At 36.0% G+C, this 14,941-nt stretch overlaps 1 protein-coding gene across 1 annotated transcript in view; it reads right to left on the bottom strand.

The window, feature by feature from the left end:
• LOC109073574 (kinesin-like protein KIF26A) overlaps positions 1-12,337 on the bottom strand; it is a 47,547-nt gene extending 35,210 nt beyond the window's left edge. The window contains exons 1-3 of the mRNA XM_042746523.1: positions 12,212-12,337; positions 8,172-8,651; positions 665-828 (exon numbers count right to left, since the gene is read on the bottom strand). Of these exons, the coding sequence (XP_042602457.1) occupies positions 665-828; positions 8,172-8,492 (485 nt within the window). The 5' untranslated portion in view covers positions 8,493-8,651; positions 12,212-12,337. The remainder of the gene's footprint in view (positions 1-664; positions 829-8,171; positions 8,652-12,211) is intronic.
• Positions 12,338-14,941: the final 2,604 nt, after the last annotated feature.

Raw genomic sequence — 14,941 nt, 5'->3', positions numbered from 1 at the left:
ATTTCTATGGTATCAAAGATTCTGAAAAGCTAAAATAACTACATTTTAAGCAAAAATAACTACATGAGTACATTTATCTCATTACCATGAAATATTTTTTTTTGCTTCAATTAAAGTAAGATTAAAAAATGTAAATTAAATTTTTTTATAATAAATGTTTATTTTATTAAGTTTTTTATATATTTAGTTAATTGTATGTGCATAGATCGAATGTATTTTAGTTACACTAAATAATACATACATACATGTACTAGATACATGTTACACTAAAACATCAATCCTCAAGAACAATTTTGGCAAACAATTGGTCTGTTACATAGCGATTAACAATTATCCCTGTGGATACATGGCCAATCCAGCTCTGAGACCTCTGCCATTTGGATTTTGCACTCTCTCTGACTGCTAAGCCTGAGCATTGATCGATGACATTTCAACACATTAGGCTGAACTGCCTTCAACATTGCTGCAGTCTCCATGGGCACCAAGAAAGTATTGCCGTGACGTGACTGCCAGAGGCACTGGAGGATTCTGGGTCCTTGGGAGTGAGGGCCTGAGGAGGTGCTAAGGGACCACGACATTGAAACTGGAATCCACGGAGCACGATTAGTTGAATTGATGACTGTGCACTGTGTAAAACAGATCTCCAACCGGCTTTTAGGCTTACCTGAGGAAGAATGAGGCTGCTGTGCTGGTTTGGGGTGCTGCTGGGATGGCTGGCTGGTCATGGTGACTTGGCTTATGTCCTGATGGAGAAACCAAAGGTACAGCACTGGTCTGACTGAACCTGGAGGCTATAGTTGCCAAACTGTCCTTCTCTATAGTTGGACTCTGTTGGGAAATAAATCACAGAAGAACAAACAGTGTTTCCAAATGTTTCCTTAAAGCGATAATTCACCCAAAAATTAAAATCATTTACCATCATGTCGTTCCAAACCTGTATGACTTACTTTCTTCTATGGAAAACATTGAAGATAGTTTGAAGAATGATTCAACTGTTTTTGTCTATTCAGTAAAAATCATCGAGTTTGAAAACTACACTGACTTTCACTGTGTGGACAAAAAACACAGAAGCAGATTATAGGTTTGGGATAACATGGGTGAGTAAATGATGACAGAATTGTGACTTTAAGTATGACCAGAAAAAGTGTGTAGAAAATATATGCAATGAATTATAAATGTATAGAAGTTGTGATCGAAGCAAATGAATCATCATAACTGAGGACTGGGGGAATAACATAAGCTGGATGGCATTATGGAGAAGACAGCAGTAATCATCTAAGGATTAAATTGGCTCCTCAAGAAAACTTTGACAATTTTTCTGTCTATTTTAACTTAAAGTTAACTTTCAGAGAACTTATGGAATATAGTATTAGTTCTTAGATACATATATCCTTATATTCTTAGATATATATCCATATCCACTATCTATCCTAAATAGTTTTGTTACAAAACAAAGCAAACCACAGGATTAATCCTTCACTGTAGAAGAGTGATGAAATGGTAATGAATCTAATGACAAAATTTTTTTACCTATAATCCTTTGGCCACCATGTTGATTAAATGTGTCTTTGCTCATGACACGATTGTGTCTGGAGGAGAGTAGGTTACTGAAGAGTGTGTCTTACAGCTTTTTTACTATGCTCAGTCTTTGACTAACAGGATTACAAACACATTCCATAATACCACAAGCACAGCCTGCTATAAAGTAATGAAATCCTGTGGGATACTGGTGTCAAAAAGAAACGTGCAGAAGTAATGTGAATTCAGCCAAGCAGCCCATGAACTAAACAGGAAGCCATTTCTCAGTGGTAATGATAAATATGGCAAAACCATTTTCTCTTTATAACTGCTATAACACCTATCATCTACACCTTATGGGTATCTTTTTCATATAAATGCAGTCATGTTAGGCTATTGGCTGATGGAAACCTAGCAAAGATCACATACTGTCTAAAAAAAACTAGAAATCTGTACTCTTGAGAGAGGCACTCCAGGAACTGTCCTTGAGGAGTTTAATAAGAAGGTCCAGATCAAATGCACCTGCTATTTGTTATATTAGAGCAGAGCTTTCACACAGTGAGAAATGAGTCTTCCTAACGGTACAGGGACCAAAAAAAGCGTAATGCCCATTCAAGCCCCTTCAGACTTCTAAGCCCAGTGCTTTTGTAACACAGCTTCAATAAATATTGCATAAGTTGCACCTTCTGCAATTCAACAGCAAAGTAAAGCACAATGAAAGAGTCATTATCTACCCACATTCAAGTTGCTTGAAACAGATATGACTTTAAACACGGAGTTAAGAAACTGTCAAAGCTAATCTTTGTTAAATTTATCTTTTAAAAAAAGTCACAACTTCGGGTGTCAGAAATTCACAGCAAGAAAAAAAAAGACAATTTCATGTTTTAAAGTGTGGCATATTGGCATTTGTATTTTTTGCTATGCATGACTCTATATTTCATTAAATGAAATAAAGTTAATATACCTGTAATATAAATTTCATCAAATGATATAAAGTTATACACAAACTACCAAAATCTGCTTTTTACCTTTAAATGTACAAATAAACAATATAATACAGGTGGTAGAATAGAAAGAAACACAATGAGAGGCCTGTCCTGTCAATAAAACATAATGAAATGAACAGTAACAGATAACAGAAAATGTAAAACTTAACAATCTAACTATACAATATCATTTATGTTAAATATAAATCATATCATCATCCAGAGACACTCAGGGAATGTCCTATTACTGTTTTTCACTGTAAATTACCGTTTTTACTTGCAGAAACCATACATTTGACATTATTTTACAGTAAAAGTACTTATAATGTGATGTTACCATTTAATTTTTGACCATAATATGTATGGTAAGACATAATTTACAGTTTACAAAGGACAGATTTTTACTTTAGCACTTTTTTAAATTACAAACATTTTTACAGTGTACAATTAAAAAACACAGCAACAACAAAACAAGAGTTCCACTTCCCAGGCGTGCTGAATTTAAAACTACAGCACCAGTCTAACAAATCTTGGCCTTTCACAATAAACCAATACATTTCTAAATAACCTCTTTGTTCATGTGTTATTTCGTCTAGGGCACCAAGTAAGCCAGGACGCTCACTGTTGTCCCCTCAAATAAAAAAATAGGCACATGATGGCCCTGGAACGAACAGCTGCAGCTATCTCTACATCTTAAAATAACTTCATCTTTGCATCCTCAGTGTGTACATGTGTTCGTAATGTAAGTTTTAATTATTTTCCACCTAAAAGAAAAGAGAGCAAGTAGTACATGACAGCACACGCATACACACATGTACTCATGAATGCACAAGGATAGAGGGGAAATGAGAAGGCATGAGTACAACAGAATCTGGGAAAAGTGGAATAGCTGTGATCCGCTGACAGCTTGATGTAGAGATAACGAGCACAGAAAAATCTCTAGCACACACGTGCAGGGTCTTCTGCTCCAGAGAGACTCGTCTCAAACACCCACCATGGCTGTGTGCTAATCTACCTCCCTTCACTTCAGCCGTAATTACAGCCTCATGTCAGGGTCCACAATTAGAGCGCAGAAGGATGCCGAAAGAGGGACGATTTGAGATCAGAATGGACAGGCTGTGTTCATTTTTAGCAAATGAACAAACTCATCCTAACATCACAATGTAAGTTGCTAAATGTGACCAAAAAACAACATGTAAACTGGTAAAAAGCAAAAAATACAATACATATTAACCACTGAGTCATTAATAAATAATATGTATTGTTTGATAGTTCGCCAATGTATTCCGGGAAGAAGGCAAATAGGACTGAACCACATTACAACTGTTTAAAATGTAGGCGTATTCGAAGTCCAAAAATGAATCAATTAAACAAACTTTTAATGTTGGTTCTTCGACTTATATTGTAATGGAAGAGCTGTGTTTAAATGCATGTTTTGATTGCTTGTTCCTGAAAGATGTTGAAACTTCAAACAAGTAAATAAGAAAGAAAAGAAAAAAACAGAATAGTCAATTAAAGTGATTCTTTGGTTATTTCAGCATTATTCACTCACATTAAGAATCACTTTTACAGTGTTAAGTTCAGATACATCAGCCAGTGGAAAAACGAGGGCTCATCCATCAAACAAATTTGCTATCTTTATAATAGCCATGACATTCCATTTGAGTTTGTCAAATTAAGGTAAATTGCATAATGACCTTTCCCTGTAGTCAACATTTCAATACAGAGCTTTTCATTTCATAGTTCAGCATTGTGCTCTCTCTCTCTCTCTCTCTCTCTCTCTCTCTCTCACACACACACACACACGCACTAAGGCTCACAAGAGTGTGTTAGATGGGCACAGCTGTGTTCCAATAAAACCCAGCAGCAGATGGAGCTCAGTGACAGCAAAGAGGTCACATTGGACTTTAACTTTGACATTTATAGAGCATTCACTTGCACAAGTGGTGACAGGAGAGAGCAGCCCCTCTGAAACATTATTAATTATCAGCTTATATTAAATGTTGTCAGACAACAGCAATCCGCTGGCCACAAAAACAATTTATAAACCCTTAAACCCTGTTACCAACTCAAATATAACTTTACATCATTCTATTAAAAAATCACTGTAAGTAATGAGTGATTCTCCACTCCAAGACAGCACAGAAAAGGAAATTATATTGTTAAATTCAGTCTGCTGTTTTTGAATGTTGCAGAAAAGGCCCTTAACGTCCTTCACAGAATGAGACCACTGCCAAGTTAAAGCAGGGCAGCATGTGCAGTCTAGCAGACAACCATCCCAGATGGACGTCAGGTGCCATTTTTTCACCCCAGGTGAGACTGCAGTCCCATCTGTTGACAATTTGCACTTTTGGCTCCCTCCACACATTCAAATAAAGCTTGTGCGGCGCTCCTCAAGGCCTTAAAAGAGCCCGGCTGCCAGAGGAGGCCCATTAGTGGGCTGCGGGTGGCACTTAGGCCTGAGGACAAGCTGATGAGGCCTGTCCTACACTACAGAAAAACACAAGCTGGATGCTTCTAGCTGCCTCCAAGGTGATATTTTACTAAGTGGGATGTATGGATGAAAGATAATTTCCACTTCTGCTTTCTTGATGCAGCTTTGCAGTCTGCTAAAGGTGTCTTATAGGCTATGGTCTGCACAATGCTGAAGTATACAAAACAAAACATGAAAAAAAAAACACCTTTATGAATTAAAAGAAGGACAAAACACTTTGTCAATGTGGCTCTATTGAAATTCATAGCGCAATGTCTTTGTCTTCAAGGGTGGAAACGTTCTCCAGGGTACCAACAGCCTTGTGTTTCTGTGTGGTTTGGATGTGCTGTGACTTTCAAGGTCTAATTGCTTTTCATACCCTGTGAGATGAGGAGGAAGACAGCATCCATTGTGCTTCTTTGACACAGGGCCAGTCAGCTTTTATTTAATACAATATTCTGTATTATGCAGAGGTGTTACAGGAGGACTACCAAATGCAAAATCGTTGACATCGGAAAAAATAACAAGTCATTCATTCCAACACACGTGATGGCAGTGAGCCCATCTTTCATCAAGAATTTCATGTTATACTTACCAACAATATTTTACACACTGATTTATATTTCTTCCTTTTTTTCTATTTTTGACACAGTATTTTATATCCAGGATCCAGGAAAAATGTTCAGACTGTTAACATAACCACTATATTGACTACAGACAACTCACTTGCACACTGAATAATAAAATAAAATAACTACAGACACCAGACTATTTCACACTAAATAGTAAAATAAAATAGAAATATAATATAATATAATATAAAATATAAAGACTACAGACAATTTTACACTAAATTACCAAATAAAATGGAATAAATTGAAATAAAACACCTACAGACTATTGTAGACTTAATAAGCAATAATATAAAATAAAATAATAATAATAATACAGACAACATACCATATATACACTATACCCAAATATATATATAATAATACACCCTATATACTATTATTGATTGTTGTACTTATATAATATATATATAATAATATATATATATATATATAGAAATAAAATAATAATAATATATAAAAAAAAATTACACAGGATTATGGGAATTCCCCCACATGCTGCTTAGTATAACTTGCTTTAGTAAATCATCTATGTAAATAATTTATGTGAATATTAACTAGTGCTGTCAAACAATCAATCGCGATTAAACGCATTCAAAGTAAAAGTTTTTGTTCACATAGTATATGTATGTGTACTGTGTATACTTATTATGCATATATGCATAAATACACACCCATAAGTAAAATATGTTATCTTTATATATTAAATATATTTATTCATAATATAAATTATATGAATAAAATATATACATGTAAATACAAATATATACATGTAAATACAAAAAAAGTTTTTATGTTTTTTTAATCTTATTTGTCTCTCTAGCATCAGCCATGGCCATGACAAATGGCTCATCTGTGACAATGGGGTCACCGCGAGCCATCCAAATGCCTATCAAATTGCATTCCATATCAAGATGACTTAATGCTCAATCTGCTGACGGGAAGGTCAAGTAGAACCGAGAAGGCCAATACGAGACAAGCAGCGGCTAATCTACCTGATAATAATGTCTGGCTTATGCTAAGTCACTCAGCACACAAACATATCAAAGGTGAAATATTCAAATCGTTACTGTTTCTTTTGGGCTTTAATGAGGACTTTCATCTGTGGTTGTGGAATTTTGTCCTTTTTGAATTCCTGATGTGCCACACACATTTTCACAGCATGCAAAATCAATCTAGATGTCCATGATAACCTTGAAGCAACTTCTAACAAGGTATCTAATATTTGAAAAACATCTATAATACATTTTGTTTACCTTTAAACCATTCTGTTTGATTAAGTCACCTTAAGCCAGAACACTACCCTCTGATTGAGACAGACATTATCAAAAAGCTTATATCTTATTCTCTCAGCAGGGTTCTTGAGTCCTGTCATAACAGCCTGATCCTCGGCCCTGAACTGGACATGAGCTCTATAATGGCATAAATATAGTCACATAAACCCCGCGATGAGGGACTCCTTTATGAAAGCTAATAAATAATTCTGCTCAAGGTAAAACCATAAACCAAATCACTAGGCCATAATCACAAAGACTTGTATATATGCAATGCAACCATGATGTGCTTTGTGGCCCAAAAGGCCCTCAGCAGACACAGCCCACACAAGTGGCCTTGGTGTCCAAATTGGACCAAGGACCATCAGAGACATTCTCTGTAAACTTTTTATAGGAGTTGAGTTTGTACTACTCAGATTTGGATATACTGTATAGCCAATTGATCACTTGAACATTGAAAATTTGGGAAAGTAGCAATAAAAAATAAATGTATAAATCAACAAAACCATTTAAAAGATTGGGGTCAGTAATTTTTTACAAATTTATTATTACTTTTATTCACAAAGGATTTATTAAATTGATCAAAAGTTACAGTAAATGCTTTTATAATGCTACAAAAGATTTCTACAGTTTTTTTTTAACCTACTAGTTATCAAAGAAGCCTTAAATGAGCCTTGAAGGATCATTTGACACTGAAGACTGGGTTAATAGCTGCTGAGAATTCAGCATTTTCATCTCAGGAATACATTACATTTAAAAAAATATATATGAAAATAGAACAAAAGCTATTTTAAATTGTAATAATATTTCAGAGTATTTTATATTTTGCACAAATAAATTCAGCCTTTAATTTGAAGCCTATTAAAATTATCACAAGTCACAACGTGTACTTTTCTGTGTGCTTGTGGACTTCTTTCAAAAACATAAAGAACCATGCCAACCCAAAACAGTTTATATATACATTTTAAATTTTTATATATTTGTTTTTAACATTTCTTTACGTACAATGGTTTTTTTTTTTTTCAGGCAGTTCCTGCCAAATGTTTGACTAGTGGGTCTATTAAATATTAATTACACTGATGCATAATTAATATTCATGAACCTACCTCTTTTGTGTCCCTCCCACTTTTCTGATAATTTCTACACTATTGATCATAAAGAGGTTGAAATACTTACTAAGAAAGATGCTTTCCAATCAGCAATTTCACAGTAAATATTTTTTAACTTCAAAAGTAGAATATTCAGATTGTATAACATATATAGCTTTAGAATAGCAACTCTTTCTTACCAATGAGCGAAAATGTTCTGAGGTGCTTGTCACACACCATACTCCTTCCAGGTAGTGTTGTGCATGTAGAGGAAGTGGAGTGACAGTGGCCAAACAGGTTCGTTTGCCACCCACTCTCGCTGCTCCATCTTGATTCCAACCCATTTCCTGTGTTTTCTCCCTGGACTGTGGACCACATGGATGCCCGGTGAGTTTTTGACTGCTAGAAACTGGAGAACACTGTGTGGGCCATTCCCAGGAAGCAGAGGGTGAGATGGAACTGTGAGATGCCACACGTGGTGGCAGCAGGCCAGAAAGGGGTCCGGGCTGCAGGTCAGGCATGTCGTCGAACGCCAGCCCCAGGGCAGAGTGGAGTGCCAGGCGCCTCAGGTAGTGAAGGGGGGTTCCACACACTTCACAGCTGCTCTGGGCACCGCAGCCCCTCGGAGGCCATTCCACAGTCTGGAGCTTGTCAAGAAGGAAGGCTGCAAAGCACGGGTCCTGTAAGGAAAGTCAGAAACATGACAAGTTTTTACAGCACAGCTGCTGAAAACGTCTTGGTTTTGCATTTTGTTCACACATTCTGGTTAAATTAACAGACTGATTATATTTTCAGAGCTTGTGCATAAATATTCTCCATTCACAAAGCAAAAGCTGGGCTTAATTTATAGTTGATTAGCTTGTCAATCATATGCAACACAGTATGATACGAGTAATAACCAGAGGCGGCAACACAGGCCACGTGTTGGCATATTTTATAATTACCAGCATTTAACATCCTCTGAGCTATGTAAATGAAATGTTTCATGAGAAAAAATAACACTGCAGTGGTCCTAAAATTGAACTGGACACTAAAGCTAATATATAAATGCTGAAATTCATTGAATTTGATAACTAACTAATTTATAGTTAATGTGATGTTTATAGTTAATGTGATGAAATTCACCTGTGGTTACTCTTCTGTGTGAAACTGAATATCCTCAAAAATCACTTTGAAATCAGTTGGTAGTCCAAATACTTTTTGGGGCCACTATAAAAATATTACCAAATATAAATTATGGTAAACTTTTAGTGAACTTGGGCATATAAATGTCACTACTAACAGCTGCTCCTTTTAAAAAACACAAACTCAAAGCTTTCGCTCCATGCATTGCAACATTGTGTGTAGCTTGATTTAAGGATTGCAATAAACTTATGCTGCCTACACCCCAAGTGTATATTTTGCAGGAGTGAAATGAAGGTCAGGGGCCAAAGCCCCGACCTCAGCACAACACTATACCATGATTGAGTGCTTTTGTCTGGGACTGGAGGACTTCTACAGCAGGTTCACTCACTAAGGGGGGAAACAGTACAACATTGGCATGCCAGATGCCTGCAATCTGCTTCAGCTTCAGTCTGCATGCAGACAGCCCCTCCAACCTGTTAGAGCTGCCTGTGGGCATAAGACTTTACATTTATTAATTTAAGCAGACTTGACTAACATCTTTACAAGGGAGTGCTATAGGGGATATAGCCTAGAAAACTGATAATATGTTCAAGACCGAGAATACAGAAAATGATACTGATAGAGCTATCGACACTGAATATGAATTAGTTGGAACTGAACAGAATAGTTCAAATCTGACTCAAAGATGTTAAAATAAAGTAATAAGAATGGAAAAATGAATTGCAGTAAGACTAAAATAATAAGTAAAATTAAATACAATTAAATTAAAAAATAAAGTAAAACTATTCTTCCACCAAGTAATATAGTTCATTCATACCAACTCCCTGTATTCATACACACTGTGTGATTACAGGTGTGCGTTTATCTTCATTTTACAGCTGCTTTGAAAGATGCTCATCCAATCAGAATTCAGAGTCAGCTCACATACTTTAAGAATTAGATTTTGGATGTTTGTATTTTCTGTTTATGATTTTATTCTGCATTTTTCCCCAGCACTTGACCAACTAATACTAGCACTTTTCTTGTCTTTCCTATTCTTGGAAAAAAAAAGAAAAGAAACATATCTACATGTTCTGTGCTAGACTAACTGAGACTTGCCATGGCACTTGTATACTGTTGTTGTTCTCTCGTTGGTCTGATTGCTTCTATTGTTCTCATTTGTAATTTGCTTTGGATAAATGCGTCTGCTAAATGATTAAATGTAAATGTTATTAGAAACATGAAGAATCTAGTCATAAATTGCTTTTGGAGCAGTTCAGTCAACATGTGTCCTCAGCAGCCTTTATGCATGTACATTTAAACACTGCGAATCGTAAAAATGCAAAATGACAGCTGCAGAATGCAAAATAACCAGATGACACAAATGCAAGCACAAACATGGCGTGTGTTAGTCCATCCACCCACTCAACAGACACAAGCTGCACTTGTTAAGTGCTAGTCACACCACAGCGCTATTGGAGAGGACCTTCCTTTGTATAGAGATTTAAAGCCAGGCTGCCGTCTGCATCCTTTATTGTGTCTGTGGCTTCTGGTGTCTTCCTAGGCAAACACATAGAGGTTATTCACGAGTCAATGGCTTCCTATGAGCCCATGCCCTCTGAGTTCCACCCCACATGTGTTCGCAGTAGCCACTGCATTCTGATAGATGGGACAAAGGGGTGAGGATGAGCAGACACACTTTTGGATGAAAACAACAATACAGATTTGCACCCCTCCACCAACAATGACCCTAAAAGGCACAATGGGCAGAGTGAAATGGATGTAAATTGTAGGATCTATAACTACACCTCTGATAAATCAGAAAGGTATTAGCAGTGATGGACTATCTATCTCTGTCCACAAAAATGAATTTAAAAAATGAGTAGATTAAACAAAGAGGAGTGTGACATACTGACACAAATAAATAAAAGATAGGATCACGGAGGCTGTCGACTATGATGCAGTTCTAGATATAAGGCAAAGAGAGAATTGAGGCCTTCCTTCGAACACTTCATCCATGCTCCACAGAGGGGAAAATTGCTGGTGAATTGCAATTTTCTGTTCCGTTAGGTAACAGACAGATGATGGAGGTATTGAAGGAAAAAGAGGAGAGTAACAGGAAATGGAAGGAAGACAGGCACGAATAAGTAAGGACTGTCTCAAAGGTTGGGTGAAATCCAGTGTGCACAGTAAAAGTGAATGACAGAACATAAGATGTTTGAGAAGATACATATTACAAAAAGTTCTGAACACATAATATGAGCTGCATGCAGAACGTCCTTAAACACGTTTTAAATCTGTGAGGCACAATAGAATGGAAAAGAACACTTGTGAAGTGTTTAAAATGTGTACCTATACAAAAATAAAACACCAAAATAAATTACACAAACAGCAATCACAGGCATTCTTTTAGCTGCATTTTACAGCAGCTTTGAAAGTTGATTAAACAGTCAGAAATAAGAATCCCACAAATCAATTAAAGAGTTATATCTAAAGCATGTTTAAATTATATTTGAAAGAATAAACTGACATTTATTTGTAAATTTTGACCAACCGCCAAGGCCCATGCACAGAATTGTGGGTCATCATACAGTAAACAGTGAATCTATCTATGCTCCCTTCAAAAGCCAACCAGATAAAGGCATCTTAGCACACAGGAGGACATACGAACATTGGATTTGGACATGTCTTGTGGTCTTCTAACCTTTCAGCATTTTTAGGCTTTCGGACACTGTCACATTCTTAACAAAAAGAGCAGATTTCTCACTTATCTATTCCACAACATGCACATTTATATAAAAACAACCACCAGTGCAACACATCAAGCTTTCATTTTCACATATATGTATTTATATTATTTATAATTTATATTAGCTTTCACATATATATATTATACTGTACATGCTGAAATACATTTATCAAAATAATGTGTCATTAAAGGCACCTGCCACACTTCAAACAGCTGGAAATTAAAGTTGGAGAAATTCAACAGCCTCGCCACAACAGACGTTTGTAAAATCTAAACTGTTTATCAGTTACTGAATGATCTCAAGACCAACAGATTTTTATACTTTTATCCACAATGCAATCCTAATGCAAGTTTTTTGGATTTTTCTACATCAAAAAAATGAATTACCTGCTTTTCCCAAACAATCCGAAAATGCTGGCTGATAAAACTTGACTGGTCCTGTCACTTGATCACTTCACGTTCTGGTAACCCTCTAACCAAGGCTTCTGGTATGCAGTCAGACCACAACTGACTCAACTCAGAAACAATTCTACTTACTCGCAGAGCAGTGTTGTAAATCACTTCACACAAACAATTGCAATTCATTCTCATAAGCATAGCAACAGACAGACTGCTTTGTGTGCTGGAGGTCATGGGGAGACTGGATATCCTTTCAGAAGACTAGGAATGAGCAGCTTATTTCAGAAATGCCAACAAGTACTGATGATGTAAACTTTAAAATGATAAGATGCTTAAGACATTAAAGACAAGAATAGGTAAGAAGATATTTAAAATGCCATGCAAATTGTCTTCAAACAAATGCATTTTACTCACCCTCAGGCCATCCAAGATGAAGATGAGTTAGTGTCTTTATTGGAACAGCTGATAAAAACATCACAATAATCCACAAGTTATCCACACGACTCCAGACTATCAATTTACATCTTGTGTGCTTGTAAGAAACAAATTTATCATTAAGATGTTTTTAACTTTAAACTGTTGCTTCCAGCTAAAATTCAAGTACTCCATCCATGATATTGCTTTCTCCAGTGAAAAAGTCATCTTTTCTCAATCAGGAGAGAAATATGAACTGATCATGCACTGTTTACACCTAAAAGGGACTGACTTTTTCACTGGATGAAGCTTTATTATGGATTTTATATGGATTTATTATAGATTATAATATTATTACAAACATTCGGCTTTTCACTTCACATGACATTAATCGATCTGCTGGAGGCATGTCGATTGTTGTGATGTTATTTATTCAATTCAATTCAATTCAAGTTTATTTGTATAGCGCTTTTTACGATACAAATCATTGCAAAGCAACTTTACAGAAAATTAAGTTTCTACAATATTTAGTAGTAGCTTATCAGTGGTGACTGTCAGTTTATGTGTATACGGCAGAAGTATCCGTTGTTAATCCTCTCATTCTAATGGCACCAACTCACTTAAGAGGATCCACTGGTTTGTGTAATGCTAAATTTCTCCTAGTGGGTAAGTAAAATTTCAGCAAATTTTTATTTTTGGGTGAACTACTCCTTTAAAGGTGCTGTATGTGAGATTTTGACTCTACTAAAGCATAAAAATACCATAATATATTTGCAGATATTTAAGAAACATGCTAAGTTAACATACTTGTTTATCTCCAAAACAATGCTACAGTTAGTTAGTAATTCTCCTTTGAAAATGTGCATTCCAGGCCGGAATGTCGGTATTTGTTTTGGATTGTGAAACCCGCCCACTGCCAGTATACCCAATTGTATTTCGACACCCCGGGTTGCCAGTTGGCGGAAAACACAGCATATTTCATTTAATTCATCGTCAAGTGCACTCGTTCCTGTTGGTTTAGTCAATCTGGCAACCTGCGTGTGCGTCAAGTCTGTGGAGGAGGGGCCAGGTGAAAAAACCCTCTCCAGTATTTTGAATTTGGACTGCAATAAACCACTCGGTGTCAATCCTACATACAGCACCTTTTATGTTTCTTAAAAAAGTCTCTTATGCTCACCAAGAAATATTGAAAAATTATTACAAATTTAAAAGAACTGTTTTCTATTTGAATAAATTTTAAAATGTTATTTATTCCTGTGATGTCAAAACTGAATTTTCAGAAGCCATTCCTCCAGTCTTCAGTGTCATATTGTCAGTGTATTATTAATATAAAAAACATAACTGAGCCTTGTGAGATTATTTTCCTTTCCTACAAAATTTGCCTTAACACTCTTTTCTGTGACACATGAAAGCATCTCATAAATGTAATAAATTATTTAGTCTCATGTATGACAGTCTTCAAAGAATCTCTCCTAGAATAAATCACCTTTGATCACCTGGATGCATGATATAGGCCTAGTAATCCTGCATAATATATAGTTTATTTTACTGTAATGACAAAACATTTAAATATTACACAAAGTCCATAGCATTGAAATTACATACATATGAATATTATATGCATACTCTGACACCTCATTTGCTTCCATTTGAGAACACTTTATTATTATCTAATCAAAATAACAAAATATGATAGTCACACCGGACAAGAAACACAGTGCCATAATTGTTGCATCACGGCTAGCACAACTCACTAGATTCACACATCGGATGTGTAGCGTTCAATAAAGCATGCCAAAAAAAATCAGTTTGTTTAAATCAATAAACTCAAGTTCACTTAAAGATGAAACAAAGTGGCCTGATGAGTTTGCATGAACCTATCATTTACAGTAACTTATATCCGTCGCTGGATACGAAGGCATGAAATGACCAGCTGGACATGACCCATCCAATTAGAATGGTAACCATCCTACATCTCCAAATTTGGTCAGACTTTGTTATTTTTGTGTCATAACTCTTAATCCACTTGAGCCTGCTACTAACATTAACGTCCTCTCAGCCCTGTCGGCAAACAGAACTCTGTTCTTTCTGTACTATTTAGCAACAAATTAATTACTTTTGACAAATTAGATGAAACATGTTATGGTGGTTTACGATATACACTGTTCCTGTTCTGTGCAGCGCTCAGACACTCCCCGTTCAAAACAAACACACGAGGCATCTATTGACTCTGCCTCTAAAGGCCGCTCTTGACTCTTGAATAATCACAGCAAACCTGCTCTGCCCTTCCGGTCAAGTTTATAG

This window comes from Cyprinus carpio, chromosome B20, assembly GCF_018340385.1.
Source record: "Cyprinus carpio isolate SPL01 chromosome B20, ASM1834038v1, whole genome shotgun sequence".
In the NCBI taxonomy this organism is placed as follows: Eukaryota; Metazoa; Chordata; class Actinopteri; order Cypriniformes; family Cyprinidae; genus Cyprinus; species Cyprinus carpio.
The sequence above is the reverse complement of the archived record's forward strand: the minus strand, read 5'-3'. Positions and strand labels throughout refer to the sequence as shown.